The sequence below is a fragment of the Merops nubicus genome, unplaced genomic scaffold (assembly GCF_000691845.1).
Source record: "Merops nubicus isolate BGI_N331 unplaced genomic scaffold, ASM69184v1 scaffold7606, whole genome shotgun sequence".
Lineage (NCBI taxonomy): Eukaryota > Metazoa > Chordata > Aves > Coraciiformes > Meropidae > Merops > Merops nubicus.
Window position 1 is genome coordinate 178,379 of NW_008614295.1, and position 20,325 is coordinate 198,703.

The 20,325-nt window shown below is 39.0% G+C and overlaps 1 protein-coding gene across 1 annotated transcript in view; it reads right to left on the reverse strand.

The window, feature by feature from the left end:
* CNKSR2 (connector enhancer of kinase suppressor of Ras 2) overlaps positions 1-16,608 on the reverse strand; it is a gene marked incomplete at its 5' end in the record, with an annotated part of 181,132 nt that extends 164,524 nt beyond the window's left edge. Inside the window, 2 exons of the mRNA XM_008942174.1 lie at positions 4,325-4,527; positions 16,445-16,608. Of these exons, the coding sequence (XP_008940422.1) occupies positions 4,325-4,527; positions 16,445-16,608 (367 nt within the window). The remainder of the gene's footprint in view (positions 1-4,324; positions 4,528-16,444) is intronic.
* Positions 16,609-20,325: the final 3,717 nt, after the last annotated feature.

The following is a 20,325-nucleotide window of genomic DNA, read 5'->3' on the forward strand; positions in this document are numbered from 1 at the left end:
GGTGTTCAGTTGGCAAAGAAGATAGAAGAGTGGTGGCAGTGAATGAAGACAGCATATCAAACCAAGAGCAACATGGAAGATGGCACCACCAGAAACAAGGGATGCAAACAAGCTGCATGCTGGCAGAGCAAGGAGATAGGAGACAAAGCTCATGCAGCTGTCACCAAAAGTCACCTCAGGCAAGGCTCCCTCAGGATCCTTCCACAAAGAGTACTATGGTTCTTACCAGTTAAGACTACAGTCATGAGCTCTACCTGTTAAATCTAGCTGTCCCATGAAAGAAAACCATATGATGTACAGTGGGACCTGCAGGGAGAAAATGGGGTGCTTCAAGGATTTGTAAAAGTAGCTTTTGCTCCCAAGGCTGCCTTCACTTTGCAGCAGCTTCTGACTCACTAGGAGACTCAACACTCAATGTTGTGCCAACTTTTGATGAAAATACAACCTTCTGTCTGTCAGACGGTTTGTTAAATTGTGGGAGAAAAGGTATTGGATAAATCTGAGCACCCTTTACTCATGGCTCTTCACAACTTCAGGAGTATAACCTGTAAGCAGTAGAAAATTAGTAGAAAAGGAATGAGATGTGAGTACAGTACATGATCTGGCTGTGTCTTAACCAGAGAGAAAGTTAGTCATGAGCATTGCTGAATCCTCTAAGCTTGGAGCTGAGAAGGATTTTCTGGGATCTCTAGATCATTACTTTTCAGTTCATATTTTCCTCTGGACTAAAAGCTGGAAGTTTTCACTGGTGCCATGAAAATGCAAGAAACACGGTAAAATCCTAACATAATTTTGTTAAACATGAAAAAATTGGTTTGATTCTTAAAATCCTCTGGGTGTTTATGGTGCTTTTAGACCAAGAAAGCCACAGATGGATGATTGTATTTAATTCAGAAATCTCAGAGAGGCAGCAAACACCGACACATCCCCATAAAAAGCAACACTTTTACTAAGTTGTTTTCAGGCAGACTGTAAATGTGTGCTACAAGAAAAACCTTACCTGGGATTAACATAAATAAATACGTCTAACTTCAATTTCAATTAAATATGCAGATACTACTGGTCATACTAGTATACAGAAAAAAATACTTTTTTTATACCACAAAACTGCAATGCATTCATGTTGTGGATCCGCAGCACTGAACTCAGAAGAGTAATCCTAGTTTCATTACACATTGAACAAAATTTCTTCCCAAGATGGAGTGCATCAACCCTATAAAAGGCAGAAGAATTTCCAGGAACCTGACATATCAGAGAAGAAGGAGGATTCAGAAAGGTGGCATATATTACTGTTCCAAGAATACAACTTTCATGAATTCCAGGAGTAGAGACTGCAAAGAACAGCAGTAATCTAACTGGAAACCTACAACACTCGTATGACTGTATATATTATTCTCTAATTCCTGAGAACTATCGCTGGAGACATTTGTTGCTATTGCCTAAAGTGTGGTTTTCCATCAGTCTAAGAGCTATGCTAAGCGTCTTGTGCAAAGGCACCATACTCTCACAAAAGACTGACACAGTTTTTCAAGAAAACACCAATCTCATCAGCAAATTAGCTTGGAAGAATTTGAAAATTGGAGAGAGTATAAAATAAAACATTATTAAGCTAAAACATATTTTGAAGTCTTCTGAAAAAGAGGCTAGATTTTGTGGGCCAAGAAAGTTAAAGGAAGTTAAAATTAGTCTAAAAAGCTTAAGGGCATCATCTGTTAGTGTGATGACAGTTTCTTTACAGGATGTTGTTGGAGAGCTATTTCACGTTCCTCAAAATCATCAGCCAACTTCTTCTGAAAATAGCTAGAATTCTCTACTAAGTTTTTCCTGTTCTTAAATGAAACTAACCCAGAAGACTTTTAGAGCCTGGCAATAAAAGCTATCCTAATTTTCCGTAAAATTCAATCTCTGACATACATCTGGAAGCAGGACTGCTCCAGGCAGAGACCTGGAACAAAGAGTATTCATGGATCAGCCCCGTACAGTGGCACTGCAAGAGTCACAGTGGAAGTAACTCAGCAAATTACAGCTCCTGCACTCCCTTTGATAATTGTATCTGGCCCAATGAGGTCCTTATAGATTGTAAATGTCCTACAGAAATATCATAAAAAGTGAGCTCACTTGAACAGTAATTGAAGCACAAGTTTTATGGAGTCATCCCCACTTCTCACACATAAAAAGCACAACACTGCATTTCTATGCAAGTTGGAGCTGCTGCTAGCTGCTTTTCCCAGGCAAGACCTGAAAAACACTGCACAGGGGCAGTATGGATCTTACAATGATGTGGATAACCCCAATAGCCACCTGAGTCCTCCGAATGGTTTGCTCTGCCCTCCCTTACATCCCAGAGATGGAACTGCTGTTAAAAAACAACCAAAAAGCGTAAGATTTGGGACCCAGATTTACTAGTAACAGCTGTGCAGAATGAAACTAGATCTGTGTTCCTGATTTCAAATACTTTATTTTAAAAATCTTTCTATCTCCCCCTAGTGGCCTCAATAACTTCTTAGAAGGAATATCATAAGCAGAATCCTATGGATCCAGATGTCCCCATGGAAATGGATGTGCAAATCCAGATGTGCATGGAAAATGCAGTTGTTGGCCTGCCTTCATCCTAATTTGGGGGCTTCACAAAGAAATAAGAACAAACCTAACCAAAATACCCACATGTTCATAAATCAGAAAAGTCTTAAAATGTTACAGAAAATGTTTGCCTGAACCAGGTGTTTAAGCTACATAGATCTTCAAAAGGACTTTCCCAGAAATCTCAATGAAATCAAAATATCACTTCTAGGAAACCTTTTTTGGACATTAAAGACAGCATTGCTAAAAGTGGCCTACCACCCTGGCTGCCCTCATTTTTAACTTTTTGGAACTCCTGGATCTGATCCACTATCATTTTAAAGTTGTTTTGTATTTTACTAGGAGTAGAACTGATATGAATATTTTTAGAAATTGTTGGGGTGCAGTATTACAGTGACACATTAGTGCACACATGCAGATGTTTCCTAGCATCAGCTTCTTTATTCCAGAAGTCCAACTACTACATTCATATTAAGATACCAAAACCACTTTTTATTCAATGTGTTAAACATATAGTTGTGAAAGTTTACTGTTTTAGATTATTTTACGTAAAACAGAAAAAAATTCTCAACTTTGTAACTAACAGTCTTTATCCATTAGCAACAATTCCAGTAAGAAAACAGTCAAGGTTATTTCTAAATAGAAAGAAGTGGAAAACACTGATCTGCCTATGCAAAAGAACAGTTTTCTACTGTCCTTTCTGTTTTAAAGCCCAGAATGACAAGCTGTTCTCTGCCAAAAATTATTTGCAGGGATAAAAAGCAAAGCCTACAGGTCTTCCAAGTAACAACAGGCTAGAGGCAGAGCTAAAAATATATTCCAAATTTCTGAAGTCTCAATACTTAATTCTTTCCATGAGATTGTATTCCTTCTCTATGCATCTAAATAGAAATTCAGGAGCACAACTTTAGGTACTCTGGTTTTGAAAGTTGGGAAAAGTCTGGAAAGGGAGGAGAAAAGAAGAAGCAGTAGTAGCTGCAATCTATTGTCAAAAGAATTTGCAGTTCAGCTTAAGAAATGGAAAAGACTCATGCCCCACCTAAACCTTTGATATGGAAAAATCATTCATGGGACAGAAACCAGTTTTCCTCAGGAAAATGAAACACAAGAAAACCCACAGTAGTAAATCCAAATAATTCTGTTGGATGTTTAGAATTATAAAACAATCATACTCTGAACAAATCTTCAGCTGCTGGGTACAAAATAAGATAGGTCTTTGCATCAAGATAAGCATTTTATTTTTGCTAATAAAAATGCACTGCAATGCATAAGACATAAGTAGACTAATTTTAACCCCTTCAGGAGTCTTTCACTGCTATTTAAAAACCCTAAAATGCAACATACAGGTTTACACACACTCAGAGAAAGTACATATTGACACCTATATAATGAAAAGGTTGACCACAATTTTCTGAATTTGATACTATCAGAGCAATGAATCTGAGTTACGCAAGTCAAAGTGCTGTTCTATGTCAATAATAAAATACATACATAACCTAATGATGTCATCCTGTTGCTATATTGTATTTCCAGACATGTGTAGGGTTGAAGTGTATTTAGAAGTAATGTTCTGGAACACTTGTTAACTCACCATGTAATTCAGATAGAACAAATTGCTACAAACATCCTCTCTGAACTTGTAAATGAAATCTGCTTCCATTTCAATGTCTACATTACGTTTTGTACAGAAGTTGGGGTTTGTGTGTGTGATCCGGTTACCTGTGACACATTTGGGAGATTTTACCTGTCCAACCAAGCCAGCAGACTTTTAGCTGCTCCAATCAGATCCACTACAGATGTCAGAAAATCATTTGGTAATTTGCGGCTTGTCCTTCCATCATAGTGACCACTCCTCCTCCTCCCAGTGATGAAGTTTTGTAGGTTTTTGGCAGATGCGTTCAGCTTGTGAGAAAGGGTTTTTAGGTTTTCTGTTTCCAAACCATAGTTCTGCATTGAAAAAAGGCAAAGAAAAGAAAAGAAAGTTAGCTTTGCAGCTGAACATGAAGTACTGAGAACAGCCTTCTGCTTCAACAATTAGCCATTCCTAATTATTAAGGTAGCAATACACCCACTCATTAGTTTTTAAATGTATGACATGTTCTGTTTCTAATGTGTGCAAAAATAGAACAAAAGAAGAGCAAAATGATGAGTGATCTTTTAGCCGCTTTTGAGTGTACTAAGAAAAACCTCAAAATGAAGAATAAACCTAGTCTGGCAGATTGATTTTCAAAGCAGTGCATCGCTTTCAGTAGATCAGACAAATCTCTCCATAGATCTGATGGTTAGGAATGAGTCCCTCGTGTCCAAACTCACACCAATTCCTAAGATCACGTTAGGCAAGAGAACTTGCAGCTCTCTTGTCTAGGATGGACACAGCGTGACACCAAATTGCTCTTATTGATTTTCATTCTTTTATTCTTGTTAGCAGTAAAGGACCACCAGAATGACAGACCAGAGAACACAGTGCTATGCAGCTCTGCCTATGCTGCACTTTTAAAGGCAAGTTGTCAGCTTTGCTTCCATTTAAGAGTGAACCCCTTAAATTACATTCCTCAGCTTCGCAGAGGAGACAAAAAATAATTATGCAGAATACTAATAGTAATTGAAAATACTTCAAATATACAAATGTTGCTGAAACAGCACCACAAAATCCCATAATGTTCAATTACAATATAATATAGTACTATCAGTGACTTGTTATTTTTATAACAGATGTTTTCTTCACAAATGCAAGGAATAATAATTCTTTCAAAAGGCATCTTCTTTTGCCTTTGTAAAGCAATAAGCAATTTCATAGCCTTGAGCTCATTTTTCCTGTAAGAGAAAGATGGGACTTCTTAAAGTGCTGTTCACTTTAACCACATCACAGGGTTCTAACATGAGGTGCTCACTTGTTCAGTTGACAGTGGAAAGAGCTACTCACTATGGAAGGTGAGCTGTTGACCATTTCCTACCACAATGGTGATGAAGTAAGTTTCAGAAAGACCCTCAAATGCACACAGAAAGTCTACTTTCTAATGACCCTTCTTGCTCTTGACAGCTCTCCTCCCAGACCCTCCATTTTGGTCCCCATGCTAATCTGTCCAAAAGGAGAAGAAATAAGAGAATGGATATATTTGCCAATGCTAACTTAAGGCTGCTGAAGCTTATTGACCTTAGTCTTCTTTTTCTATAGGAAATGGGTGGGGTGGGAGGGTGATTATTTACAGCAGTTGTCATGCTCCTAATCCAAACCACCTACTAAATGAACATAATCTCCTCTTTAATTACATAAGCACTGCAGGAACACTGCACTGAAGCTAGAACCAGTGAGTCCTAAGCCTTCCTACAATGTCTGCTCCCAAGCAAATGGGAGATCATCACGGAACAGAGAGACCTCAGCACAGGGCTTGTCTGCCCTCTCCCAGCCAGCGCCTCTTCATGCTTGTAAACCGACCATGCTCTGTGAGGGAGCCAGTAAAACAACAGTCATCTTTCCTCAGCAGAGGGCACGCTTTGGGACTCAGCTTAAGGAGGAAATAACCCCTACTGTAACTGCTGAGAACATCCATATTTTGTGCAAGGAAGGCTTTGCAGACAAGTTTCTAAACTGCACAGTTTCTGAACAAGTGCCGTCCCCTGCCACCACATTCACTTTCCACTTAGACAAATTGTATGTTTGGGCAGTGACTTTTCCTCACGTAAATATTCGATAGCAATTATACAGAAAGATGAAAACAATAAATTGGGATGGAAAAGTCAAATGTACTTTATTATGCAGCTAAATGGCTCATAACTAATAACTTATTAAATCAGTCTAAATAAGATATAAAGTACAGATAACAACAAATTTGGTTTTGCTGTGGTTTTCTGTGGTTGCTGTGGCACGATGGAGACTAAGGACTGGGTAGGAGCAAGTTGAAAAAAGATCACATTTGTTCTTATTTCATTCTGCTTCTTGAGCATCTAGCTCATTTTGGCAAAATTAATTGGGGAAGAAATAAATGTAAGATATACCAGATGAAAGTTAAGTCATACAAAATGTCTTATAGATCAGCCAACCCAAACCCTCACCACAAGCGAGCCTCCCAACACCCACATAACATGGCGCTCACCTCCCCCAAACACAAGGAGGGAAGACCACAAACTGCAGGCTGGCCACAGGCCGTCTCAGAGGGAGCATAGACACTGAAATGCTGAACTTCTTAATTCCGGGGGCTGTTCCTAAGGAGCTGAGGGTGATTATCCAAATATCACCCTTGCCTTCAAGCCATATGAGGTAAACTGAGGCCAGGGTGGCTGTGAGGAAGGAGCTGGCTGGGCCCAGGTGCCTGTTCACCTCCCCATCCAGGGCCTGTGGCTGGGAGGAGACCACACTGAGGCCCAGGCTGGATCCCCACACTCCTTGAAAAACCCAAATTGTTTCATATCCCTCACTTTCTCCACCACCTGCTTCGTCACCTTGTCTGTTCCCCACCCACTTAGAGAGGCCGATGCTGGGTACCAGCCTGCCCTGGTGTTCCATGCCCGCCGCAGTGGGAACCCAAGCAGGCAACACTCAGGCCCTCCAGACTCACCAGAAAATAGAGCACTAACAAAAAGAAAACCTGCAATATTGAACACTGCAGACCAAGCAAAATGATATTCAAATATTCATTCTATGACAAGAAAATATGCTGCATTTATGTATATGCTTCTTTAGAATATCAGCTGCTATAAAAGCTTAGTGGCCTCCTGTTAACATCTCAAGTGATGGTCACCAACATACAGATGCACTCTTTTTCAGATGTCTTTTATAACCGTCAGATGCATGGAAAAGAAGAGGCAATGTTAACAAAGTCTATTTTCACACATATTCATCAAATGTCTGTGTGTTCTTTAACAAAATAAACTGAGGGACAAATGTAACACCTAAGCTACATGTCAAATTCAGTCTTGCAGGAGGAATGGCACTGACTTCAGTAAAGCCTCCACCTGTAATATGAGACAGAAAGGCCGGGATGGAAAATACAGAGATAAATGTCAGGCAGAATATTTTTTGGGCAGCTGTGTTTGCTGAAGCCTTCAAACAAAAGGATCCTAAACCAGCAGCCAAGCTAACAAAATCCCCATTTTGTTTATCAGTAATATTCTGGCCCACGTTAAAAATGAACAAAGAGTTGCATGTTCTACTATTGGAATAAAGCTTGCTCAAATAATAACTGCCAAGTTTAATCATACTTTATATGTGATAATATACTATTAACAATATGGTTTTCTTAGAAATACACTATGTTTATTTTCAAGCACCGTAAGAAGATAATTGCAGGCAAAGGAGACAACTCTATTGTTTTCTCCTACTCTGCACTTAGCTGGCGCTAACACAAGTTATGCTTTCATTAGCCAAAATAAATTCACAGTCACCAAAAGAACCACAAAGAAATCTCTGCATGCTTTTAGATATTACAAGAAGCAAAGCAAGTCTATGCATCCGCTTTCTCAACATGAGACCACGGAGCAACAGTGTCTCCAGAGACACCCTGCCTCAACAGAAACAGCTCTAATGGAGTCTCTACTGGCAATCACAAAACAAGAACTTGATGAAGCTAAGCTACACAGAGTATTAGCTTGTCAGCAGGTGTTCAAACTAAAGGTGGTGGGAGCTATTAATAGACATTTTACCTGCTAATTACTTTTATGTGGCTTCACATGACAGTGTGAGTGATGAACTGTAGCTCTTTTCTTCACATGCTGACAAGCAGTAGCTCTAATCACCACTGATGAGTTTTTCTTTTTTTTTTTTAATGTGAGGAGAGACAGCCTAATTCCTCTGCCAGCCCATCCCTATATGAGCATTTCAGGGTAGGAAGTCAGTTCACTAACCAAACCTGGGACATAAAGCAACATTTTCTTGGATTAACTTGTTCAATGTTCATTAGTTGTCTGCCTGCTTCCCCCAATTAAAAACAAATAGACACACACACACCAAAAAACAAACAAACAAACAAACAAAAAAAAAAAAAAAAAAAAAAAAAAAACCACACAAAAACAACCCCATCCAGAACTCATTTAATCTCTTTCCTGTGATAAATTCACTTAACCCTTTCTGGCAGGGAAGTATACATCGCACTGCTAGCACAGGTTAAACACAGGTTAAAAAGTAGTGCTCCTAACTCCTATAGTGCTAACTATGTCTGCTGGCTCAGACAGGGTATCTAGAAGCTTCTTAGGCCTTTAGTTATGGGTACTTTTATGCTGCCTATTTCAAATGCAAAGGCACCTCAGCTAACTAAAAAACCCAAGCTCAGATACCAAAAGAAGTCTGCATCTAAACACACCACAATATGCAATACGGACAATAGGCACCGTCCAGAAACAAATCCAGAAACCCCTTAGAACAGATGTCTAGATCACAACTTTTACACAACTACAAATGCCTCTACATCTCCAAGCACAAAGACCACCTTGAGTTCAATGGTGTCGCCCGACTCCTAGACGCAATCCAACACAGAGAAATGAGCATATGGCCCCTCTGCCTACTTCCTTAAATCACTACTTTTCTTCACCCCAGAGGGCTGCTGGAAAGCATGTAGAGCAAAAGGCATGCAGCAACCAGTGCTAACTCTTATTGAAGATAGGAACTGTAGAAGACTCTACTGTAACATGGGTGCTTGGGGGCAAAAGGAAAATAAAAACAGTTTCACCAGGCAGGCAGAGCAGATAGCAGTGCTTAGATCACTTATTTTCTGCTGCCCCTCTGCAGAAGGCAACCACAACTGTATAAACTACAGAAGGTAAAGATTTATTTTTCTTTGGCAAATGTTTGCTGCCATACACAAACATTTTTTAAACAAGGGGGCAAATGGCAACCTTTTGAAAAGATAAATATTATAGTCTAGATAGGTGTGTTGTGTAATAAATTATGTGCTGCATATAATTACATGTAAAGACGTAACTTCTGAGTTGTGCCTGATATCTCTCAGTAATATAGGTAACAATCACATGGAGGAAATCCTAAGTTTTCTCTGTAATGCAACTTAACTTTTTTTTAAAAAAGTCTTTTTTCATTTACTCACAGACTGAATACAGGAGTTTTAAGAATAGTAACAGGCTGCTAAGAAAGGCACTTAAGATAAAACTTCAGGTAAGCTTAATTCTGCTCCTTTTTTTTTTTTTCAGTGCTTTTGTCTTTCATTTTTAATTCTTGAGCATCCTTTTTGTATGTATTACTTATTACTTTTAAACAAGCAACTTGGAAACAGTAAAGTTCATAGAGTCCTGAGTTCTCAGGAACTCTGGCAAGCTTTCAAATGAGTAACCAAAACAAGCATTACATGGATACCAGGGCACATGGCAGCCATTTCCAAACCACACCTCAAAATCTAGGGCAGTCGAGAATTCACCAAGAAAAATTCCAACGTTTATCTTCAAAGCTATTTCTAAAGATGAACAAAATGCATCCAAACCTCATTCTCCAAAACATTTGGCTGAATACATCCCACAAAGTATGAGGCAGATAGCTTACCAGCCCAAAGTTGCAAGCAACTGAGAATACAGCTTGTCATATGGAAGGTGCCTTATGTAACTTTATACCTCATCAGATCTGCCTACAACATGCATTTCTAATGACCCTTCTTCAAGCTCCACAAAATGCCAACACTTAAGGTTATCTCTCCTTCAAATAGCACTGACATATGGGGTAATTTAGAAGTGCACAACACATGATCTTTACACATCTGTTACATAAACACTGAATATGTAGATAAGAGGAAAAAGCCAGATAGCTCAAAGGACATTTATCACTTACTGCAAATATTAAACATATACTGATTAAAAGGCAATGATTTCAAAGGCTATAAATATTTGTCCTAAATGTTTACAGTCAGAAAAATCTCAGGTGCATGATACTTAGAGCCCTGCAGAACCCAGGAAAGATTCATAATTGTCATCATCTCCTTTCTTGAAAAATGCCTTTCTTTTGCTACAGCACAATCAAGTAACACATCAAAAAGCCAAGCCCTGGTCATGCTTTGTAGCACTAATAGAGCAATTATATAAACTGTTCTTACTCTTATTCAGTCATCAGACTCTTCAAAGACCAAGTGCTCATTAGTTTTTTGTTTTTCTACTTTCTCATGTAATTTTGTCCCTAGCGAGCCAAGTACTCTTATTTCTCCAGGATTCAAACTACCAGTTACATATTCAGTTACATGTACTTCACAAAGTTGTAAACAGTCAATCAGCAGGGTTGGTTTGTTTGGTTGGTTTTTTTTAAAAAAAAGATGTGGATTGTTATGAACACACTACCTCTTTAAAACATTTTACATTGTAACAGCTCTTTTAATCCAGGTTGCTTTTCACTAGGGGTTTGGATCTTTAAAGGTCCCTTCCAACCCAAACCACGTTATGACTCTACGAACCAGAGCATGTATTTTGTACTTGCCCAAAACTCGAAACAAACTGAAAGAAAAAGCAACTAAGCAAAGTACCCAGGTTCCATAACACTCTTGGGGCAAGTGAGAGGAAGGACATTCATCCTTTGCATGCAGACATATTTACTGCCTTTGACATGCCACTGGGTTTACTGCAGTTCTGTATAAAAGATGTACTAACAACAGCAACAAATATTTTCAACCTGATCTATATGAGCTAACAGAAACCCTTTAACTCCTTACTTAGCTTTATTGATCTGGTGATGGACTTCTGGATTTTCTTCTCTGCATTTAAGTTAGTTCAGGCTGAAGACAGGAAGGTACATGATATATTGGCAGAACTTTAACTTGCAAAGGGCAATAATAAAAAGGGTAATTTTTTTTTCTGCTATGAGCATGCAGAATATTATCAATAAATCCCAACTCCAGTACATACAAATCTCTATTCTGGAATGAAGTCTTCCTCACTTAGCACTACAGTGATTAAGTCTAATATTCACTATTACTGACAAAAGCAGTTTTAAGATCTGACTAGTGATAAGGGCAAAGGAAAGAATTTGTGTGAGAAAGATGAAATTAAGATAAAAGGCATAATTCTTAAGAGGCGTCGAATCATTCATGGGTAAAGTAGGTCTATTTTTTACATTCATTTGCATATAAATGTTTTGTGTTAGTGGTAAATGATAAGTAATTTCATGCTGTTAGTGCACTCCAATGTTTCCTCTGCCAAATAATAATGCTATTTCATCTGCTGCAATCTTCTAGCTTTATAGATTCAAATATACAGTGTATAATAAATTCCTGTGCAGACATCGCAGGTTTAAATAACTAGAATGAAAACAGTGCTAAAACCAGTATGCTGTACAAAGAAGAAAATGTTTTGGTTTTAAATCAAACCCTAATCTATAAAAATGCAGATTCCCTGAAGAATTATTTTGCAAATTCACCAGGACTTTACTAAATTCTTTGTTTAAGGAAAACTTTAAAGCATCCAAATGGGATTTGGGAAGTTTTCTAAATATTCCTATCTTCACAGAACAAAATGTTTCCTACTTTAAGGTTTCCTTTAAAAAATCTTTGAAAATGTTCAAAATCAAATGTAACTAACTTAATCTTCATTCAAACAAAATGTATGTGGTATTTCTGAGGAATAAAACAAAAACAGAAAAAAAACACACGCATCAAGGCATTGTGGTGATACGATCATTTTCTTAAAGATGGAAGAAGTAATCTTTGTCTGTGAAGTCTTCAGTCTTTGTATTCTAGAGGCAGTGAGGCAAAGGGTCACATTTTCTGGGAAAAATATGATACCAAGGAGACATAAAATTTAGAGTCTATGGACACTCAACAAAATATAGTCACACTTGATTTGCTAAATGAAACTCCATCTCCTGACAAACCTTCCTGACATCTTTTTCTGATAGAAAAAGAACTACGTGTGTTTCCTTGCTTTCTGCAGCACAGTTAGGTATTTCAGGAGCTACAAGACCTCCAGATGCACTCCAAACATGAAGACTGATACAGTGATCTGATGGCCTTAAGTAATCTGTTCTTCAATACACATTTCTCTTTTCTTAAGCATCACCTCCATCTTCCCTCAGTTTATTTCCTGTTGGCATTGCCCAGTCACATCCAGTTCTTCAAACAACCACCAAAGAAACAAGGCTTCTGACATTTTATGTGTGGATGCAGGTCTGTTACACTATTGTTTATGTACTGATGAAATGTAAAGCAGTCTTAGAATAGCTTCACCACCACATACATACTGAAAAGCATTGTGTTGAGGCTAGATCGTAGTGGCAATTTTCATAACTGATGAACATATGTTTTATTACCTGGGAGTAACCTGGAGAAAAAAATACCATAGTACCTAACTCAATATAGTTTCTCCTCTATCTCTAGAGCTGAACACATAGCTTCTTAGTTTACCATTTTCCAAACAGTTTTGAGATGTCAATTATTTTTTTGAGATTTCATCAGTATGAGTAAACATGCACATCCATATGAAGCAGGAATCTACCTGTTGGTGCCACCAGTGTAATCTCACTTTCATGTCCCAGTTTGAGCAGAAGGGAAGGGCAAGAGATGTGCCCTGCTGGAAACAGAACAAGTCTACAGGCACATATCCATCATAGTGGTTTCTCAAGTACTGGTCAAAAACCATACAAAAAAACTCTCAGCAGCAACAAAATACCATCACAGACCTCACTACTTCTTTCTTTTAAGCACAGAGAACATTATCTTGCTCTTTCTGACATACAGATTTTAGAAAACAAAAAACTGCACTGATGCAAGATAAACTATTTAATGTGCTCCCACCTTAACAGACTGAAGGAGAGAGGGAAGAGACAGACTACATTAGTTACATTGCCCACTCTCTCCTGGAGCACCTTTGGCTTTGGTGATGGTATGCAGTAGGCACACCCCCACCATTATCAGCGAGTGTGACCTGTAACAGTAGCAGCAGCTGGGCTTTATTCCTCCTTCTCTGAAGCACCACAGGAAAAGAAAACCTGTGAATTTCCCCCCCTCCCCCAGGATGCTTTCTCTCCTGTCAAGAGCACAGTGTGGCAGGAGGGCAGCCAAGATAGACTCTACTAAGATGGATAGCACGGGCCACCATTTGTTCCCTGATCAACTAACAAACATTTCAGGACCCATTTGTTGCAAATGCTTATGACAGGAGGGGAATACTGTGAGAGACCATAGCCTCCCACTCACCTTCTGTCAAAAAACAACAAAGAACATCATTTAAATAGTGCTATCAATCATAACTTGTTCTCAACTATTATTGCAGCCATTGGTTTGCCTATTTAGTACTATCCAATAGCCTCCGCCAGGGTTAAGGAGGTGCCATGCTCTCCATACCAGCCAAATATGCTTATTCAAGCTCTCTACTTTTCTCTGGGAAGAAAATGTTGTCCCATAAACTACAAGCACGCAACACAAGCAGCTGGTTTGCCTTTTGCCATATTCACAGCTGACAGGGCAGAACCTGTTGAGTAGACTTTTAACCCCCAAAAAAATGCTGGGAATTGGGGCAGGAAGAAAGCAGCTCTTAAAACACATCAGCTACCAACACTGCAGAAGTTTTCCTCATTGATGGCAACTCTGTTTTGGAAACTCTCCCCTGCAGAGTGGGAGAAGGAATGAAGAGTGGGAGGTGGTTCCCTCCTCCTCAATTGTCCTCAATGGCAAAAAACTGTTTAGGTGGTCACTCACTAACTCAGAGAGAATGGGGAGGAGAATCAGAAGTGACAATCTTTTGGGTTTTTTTAATGATTAGTTTAAAAACCAGTCAGAGATTATGCTTGCTAGGCAAAAATAACATTAACATTACTATTCCTGCCCTGTCACACATCGTCTCCAGCATCCAGATAGATGTTAACTCAGTTGAATCGTACACTTGCAACTCATTTCAAATTCTATCATGAAACCTCTGTTAAATTCCAGTGAAACAGAAAATATAGTCAGACAATTTTAATTAAAAACCCTTTGCACTAGCAGTTATCCTATGTTGGAGAGTCATAGGCTTAAAATCCTCCTAAACAATACAGTCAACATTAGAGGCTAATCGGAAGAACAGGCAAGCACTAAGCAGGACAGATACTTACTGATGAAATAAGAAAAGGGAAGTCTGTAAGTATAGGACCAGTATAGCCAAAAGGATGGTCTCTCAATTAAATTTCCTAAGAGGTTTATCTGATTGGTGAACAATAAATTCAAATTAAGTCCACTAAAATCAATATAACAATCACATTTTGTATCCCTGAGGAGCCATCAGGAGCCAATCGTGAGACTGCAAAAACCTCAGCTTAAGTTAGAAACTGTAATCTCAAAGCATGCTATTGTGTTTCAATGATGAAGTTTTCTTTAAGACAAATTCAGAAAAGCAGACAACACTAAATATCCAACAACAGCCACGAAGGTAGGGATTTGCTGCTTGAATTAAGGTCGCTGTGTTAGCCTTCACAACAAATTCCTTATTTTGTATTCAGTTTCTTTCCATACACTTTTGGCTAAGATAAGAGAGCTACAAAGACAAGTTGTGTTTGCTTGTCTAAAGAGAACATGTGTAATACATACCCAGGAAAAAAACTAATTTCACCTAATAAACAAGGTTTTTTTTTTTCTGTGAAAATAGGTTAGTTTTGAAAGAGGCACAATCTATCTCCCTGTGTGACTGGGAAGAATGGTCATCATTGTTCTCTCTAATTTAGGTTTTGTCTCAGTTATTTACTTTCCTGTTTCCCTTTGCACTTTCTGATTATAAAAGTACTTTGTGAATAACTCTCTTCATATTCCCTCCTAAAACAGCAGCATTTTTTTTTTAGGATTGCATCCTTTCAATTATTTAAATACCACATAGATAAGTTAACTTACTGCACTGAGCCACTTTGTAATGTTATTAGAAACACTACTCTAAAGAAGACAATCTAAGACGTGTTTAAAACCAAACAACTTCCTGTATGGAAAAGCTTTTCTTCCCCTTTTCACTTTTTCCTTCGCCTTTTTTTTTCCACTCACTTCTCTTCATTACCCCTCACATCTATCATCTCCCAAAGATGCAACAACAGGATATTAGAAAAGCCACTGCACACTGAGAATCCACAAGCCCTTCTGAAGAGCCTTTCAGCCTACCATCTTTGATTGCGTCTACTGGGATTCAGCTTTCTTAAAGCTGCTTCTGAGGCTTAGAAAAAGTAGTACGCATTAAAGATACACAAAACACCACTTTAGGCAGTCAAGTACATCTTAGCTGAGCTGCTCACAATCCTTCCTACAGTGGAGAGTGCAGACAGTGTGCCAAATCTATCACTAATCTTTACAAGCACACACAAAAAGTTCATAGTGTTAAGTTGACCCCACACCCTGCACCAAGGGGATAATCCCCCTTATGGATGTTTACCATGCGACCTGACTGAAAAGACCATTATCAAAATCCCTCTGTATCCGCCATCAGAGACGCCTGTATTATTTACACACAAAATAATTATTGCAGCATTTAATCCTTTCTACTGTGAAATACAAGCAGCTATGCTTCAGTAAGATCAAATAATCATCTAGAACATAATTTGCATGAAAGGATCAGTGAAAAGTGACATGGTTAATATCAGGACATTTTGTCTGTAAAGGGCAACAGGCACACAATTACTGCATTCACATATATAACTGTGCTACACTCCAAAACCAGTCTAGTTCTCTTGTGGTTTCAGATTAACTCTTCTTCTATAAAGACAGATATGTGAGCCTTAAATCTCTGACATCAATTTATTTAACAAGCACCATCCTATCAGTAGATACTGCTCTTCATATTGCCTCCGGTTTCAAATGATAAACGGTTCACACATAACATGTGTGGAGTTTCTTGAGCTATTTAGATAGTCTTTGGGACTAGAAATCTGAATACACAAACTGGGAATATGCAACCACTATTGACTCCTCCCAGCCCCATTTTGCCCCAAGAAGTTTACCAGTGCGCAGAGCAAGTCTACTGCTTCCAAGATAAGCTCCTGATGGCCAATTCGTGTGACTCCAAGATCTTCCAGTTCTTGATGAGTAATTCGTAGTAGCTGGTCACCACTAATCTTCTCTCTCTCAAAGTTCTTTATATATTGCTGCAGGCAATCATCAAGACCTACAGAAACAAGGTGGAAGAAGGAAAGACAAAAGTTAGCAACATTCTGCACGGCCATAGGAAGTAAAAATGAGCTGGAACCAAAAATCAAGCCAATGGAGGACATTTCCCCTATCTTTAAGAGAAGTATTTTAACATTACAAAATAGTCAATGCTACCCAGAGATTTTAATATTTGGAGGGCTATGGCAGCCGTGGCTTTTCCATCTGTGGGTGATACCAGCCACTCCTGAACCCTGCACCAGAGCCCTGAATTCTTGCAGTGCCCTGCACCAGGGCAATGCCTCCCTTACATCTGTGACGGGAGGTGAGAAGAAGGAACAGCAGAAGGGAGGAAGACTTGCATCCTTCTCTGCATGCAGCATGTCAACAGATGCTGTTCATTATTACAGCATTGTTAATAGACTGGAAACAAGGGAAAGCCTTTGTGCTAGAGACAAAGTCTAAGGGAATAATGAGGGTGTGAATAAGTTTAATGCCACACATCCAGAAGTGACTAGCTGTCAGCACCTCTCAACCTTGCTCCCCGTGCACCTCTGCTATGGGTAGTCACGTGACAAGGAGGGGCTCCTACTCCAAGACTGTTCATATGCTGCTGAGCCACCTGAAAGTTCACAGATCACGCCAGCCCCTAAAACAAGCTGCAAAGAGCTTCAGAGAACAAGAAAGGGAGTAGCGCTGCAAATGCATAAACTGGGCTCCAACTCCAGCAGCAGATCCAGCTCAATGTACCTCAGTCCATAAACCATATGGAGTCACAGCACACAAAAGCCTACCGAGCATGAAAAGCCCCTAAAATCAAGACCTGGGTACACTCCCCAGAACAGAGTAAGTAGGGAACAGAAACAGGACAGTTGTGTCAGAAAAGATCCTAGAAGTGAATGCAACACATTTGCTCAGGACATGGATGAGTGTAGGGTTGTACAGGATCAGGTCCTTCTTTCGGGGCCACCCCTATTCTAGGTATTTAGTTTGACTATCAGTCTAATGACATGTAGCTGACTACACATTTTTGCCTGGAGCAAAGAGCACTGCAGAATGTGAGATAATCCATCGTGCACCTCTTCCCCATCAATCTTTGCCTACGAAGGACAGACCAGTACAGGGAAGTTCTGCAGCGTGTGCATCCCTGTGCCAAAGGGATAAGAAAGGCTCTTGGGTATTTGGTGGTCCATCTAAAATTTGTGTCTGAATACCTTCTGCTGGATCAGCATGATTGCTACCAAGTAGCAGGATTTGTCAAAAACCTGAACACATTAAATTAGCTGATTCTTGAGCAACACCAGCTTTCTGACGGTTGTCTTCGAACAATCCCTAATGTTGAAAAGATATTGACTTGTTAGGTTGCAAGGAAGTGAGAATATTTTTACATGCTAATCGAAATGCCTGAAAAATGTGAAGATAGATGGAGAAGAAAAGATAGATGTGACTGCTAAAAGCCTCAGCTTACAGCATAAAGCTTCTCTGAGATTGGTTTTGTTGCATTTTTGGTTCTCATTCACCCCTTTTAGGATATAGCCACACCTCCAGAGAGACTCATATAAGGAATATGTTGGTCCTGCAGGCAGGGATGCCCTAGTGTCAAGCCAGGCCAGCCTGCCATTTCTGGCTTTGCCCTTGGGCAAGCGTCACCCACGCTCTGTCCCTGCCACAACACACCAGCACAATTTTCACATGGCTTTAACTTCTAGAATTGGCAAACCAAAACTGAACCACACGCAAACATGCTGTAAATCACACTCCAGACCCAAGGCACAGGAGCGGTTCCCCAGTTTCAGCAACCTCTGACCACATCCCTCCAGAGCTTGCCGCCTGATTTCCTGCCTCCAAAACAAAGCCACTCGTAGGTCGAGGTTAAATATGCATTTGGAGGTACGTCTTTCATTCATTTCCCTTTCTAATCAAATAGTTGCTCCAATCAGTCATATACTCTATTTCAACATATTAACAGAGAACAAAAATTATGATCTAGGACTGATCATGCATCACATCTTGCCACGCAGCCTGGTTCTCAGATGTGCTTGGCCAGCTTGTGAGCAGATAAAAATTGTTCCCTAATTCTCCAACAAAGAAAATACAAATCATTAAACTTTCAGTAAGAGCAATGATCTATTAAAGCTCTTATTCTCCTAAATTTTATTCCCATATAGTAGGGGAAACTGAATTATCAGAACTACCAAGACTAATCCATAAAACTACTTGGTTGCCACATATGCACAGAAGAGAAGACAGGAACACTCACTAAAGTCAAAACATCACAGCCTGCTGTTTTATGGGTAATTCACTGTATTTTCGATATTTTTTTCCTTTGTACTTAAATAATGAATAATCTGCCTTTGGCCTTAGAACTGCTTGTTGATGAAAAGTAATGTTTCACTGTGAAATACCACAGTACATGCATAGTCAATGTGATGTACAAGGGGAGGATCTTAATTTCTCTCTCTCAGACACCATTGCTTTAGAACACGTTAAGACTATGAGTCCTGCATATTCCCAATGCATTTCAATGGGAGCCCTCCATGCAATTATTTCCATCTCTCTCTTACGTGCTAGGCAATGCTCAATTATTAGCAAACAAACAAACAAACAGCAATAAAAATCAGGTGTTCTTCTGTGCCTGACACCTGAAAGTAAGGCCATTTACCAAGTCCTGGCACTATAAGAACTCCTTTAAACATTTAATTTTAGGTTGCAAAAGGAAATTATTTTTCTCAGATCTTCTTGGATCCACTTTACTTCTTCACAGACACACACAAGACACCATTATCTTGACTTATCTGATGTGAGCCTTCTTGATTTGTACATATTTTCTCCCAAAGCCCTTCTTAGCCCAAGTTTTCCATCTGATACATTAATTGCATTAACTGTTTTACAAGCACAGTCCCACATATAAGGGCAAATATTTTTTAAAGAAGTTGAATATTCTTGAAAATACATTAAACATTTAATCTAAAAATGTATTAAAAAGAGGCCATAGATGTGCTTTTGCTAAATGACTAAAAAGAAGGCAGTAAGTACTACTGACATTCCTGAACTTAAGTCCCACACTTCTTACATAGACTGCTGAATGAGAATAATAACATTAAAATATCTAATGTCATCAGGTATCAAAAAAAAAAAAAGAATTCCCAGCTAAGAGACTAGCAACACAAATCCTGAATAAGACATGACAGATGCACTTAAACACTTACTGACAGTTAATTCTAAATAAAGCCATTACTCTTCCTCCTCCTGCCATCTATATATTTTTGTCATTCAGATGTAATCTAGACAGATGCATGTAGTACATATAGGGTAAGAAAAAGAAAAGACAACAAAAATATGACTGACAATTGCTTGACTCACCAATTTCGTAAAAACTGCAGCCAGGAAAGACCAAAATAATGTAACCATAGATTGCATGACATTTTCAGAATAGCTTGTGTTATATCACTTCCCCTCATTCCCTAAACAGAACATCGTTTAAAAGTAATTTATTTCTGTCATTTTATTTCATAATTAAAAAGCAGCAGTTCTTTTTGTAAAAGAAACTGTGCACAGACAGGAAATAATAAGAATAACAACAATAACAATGATAATAATACAAAAAGACTGCCAGCATTCCTCACCCACACCTTCTGTCCCCAGGGCCACAGCAGACAGCCTTGTTTGCCAGCAGCCAGCCAGCTACTGCTGTGTTCAGATCAACAGGAGGGGAGCTGCAGGGAACAGGCATTCC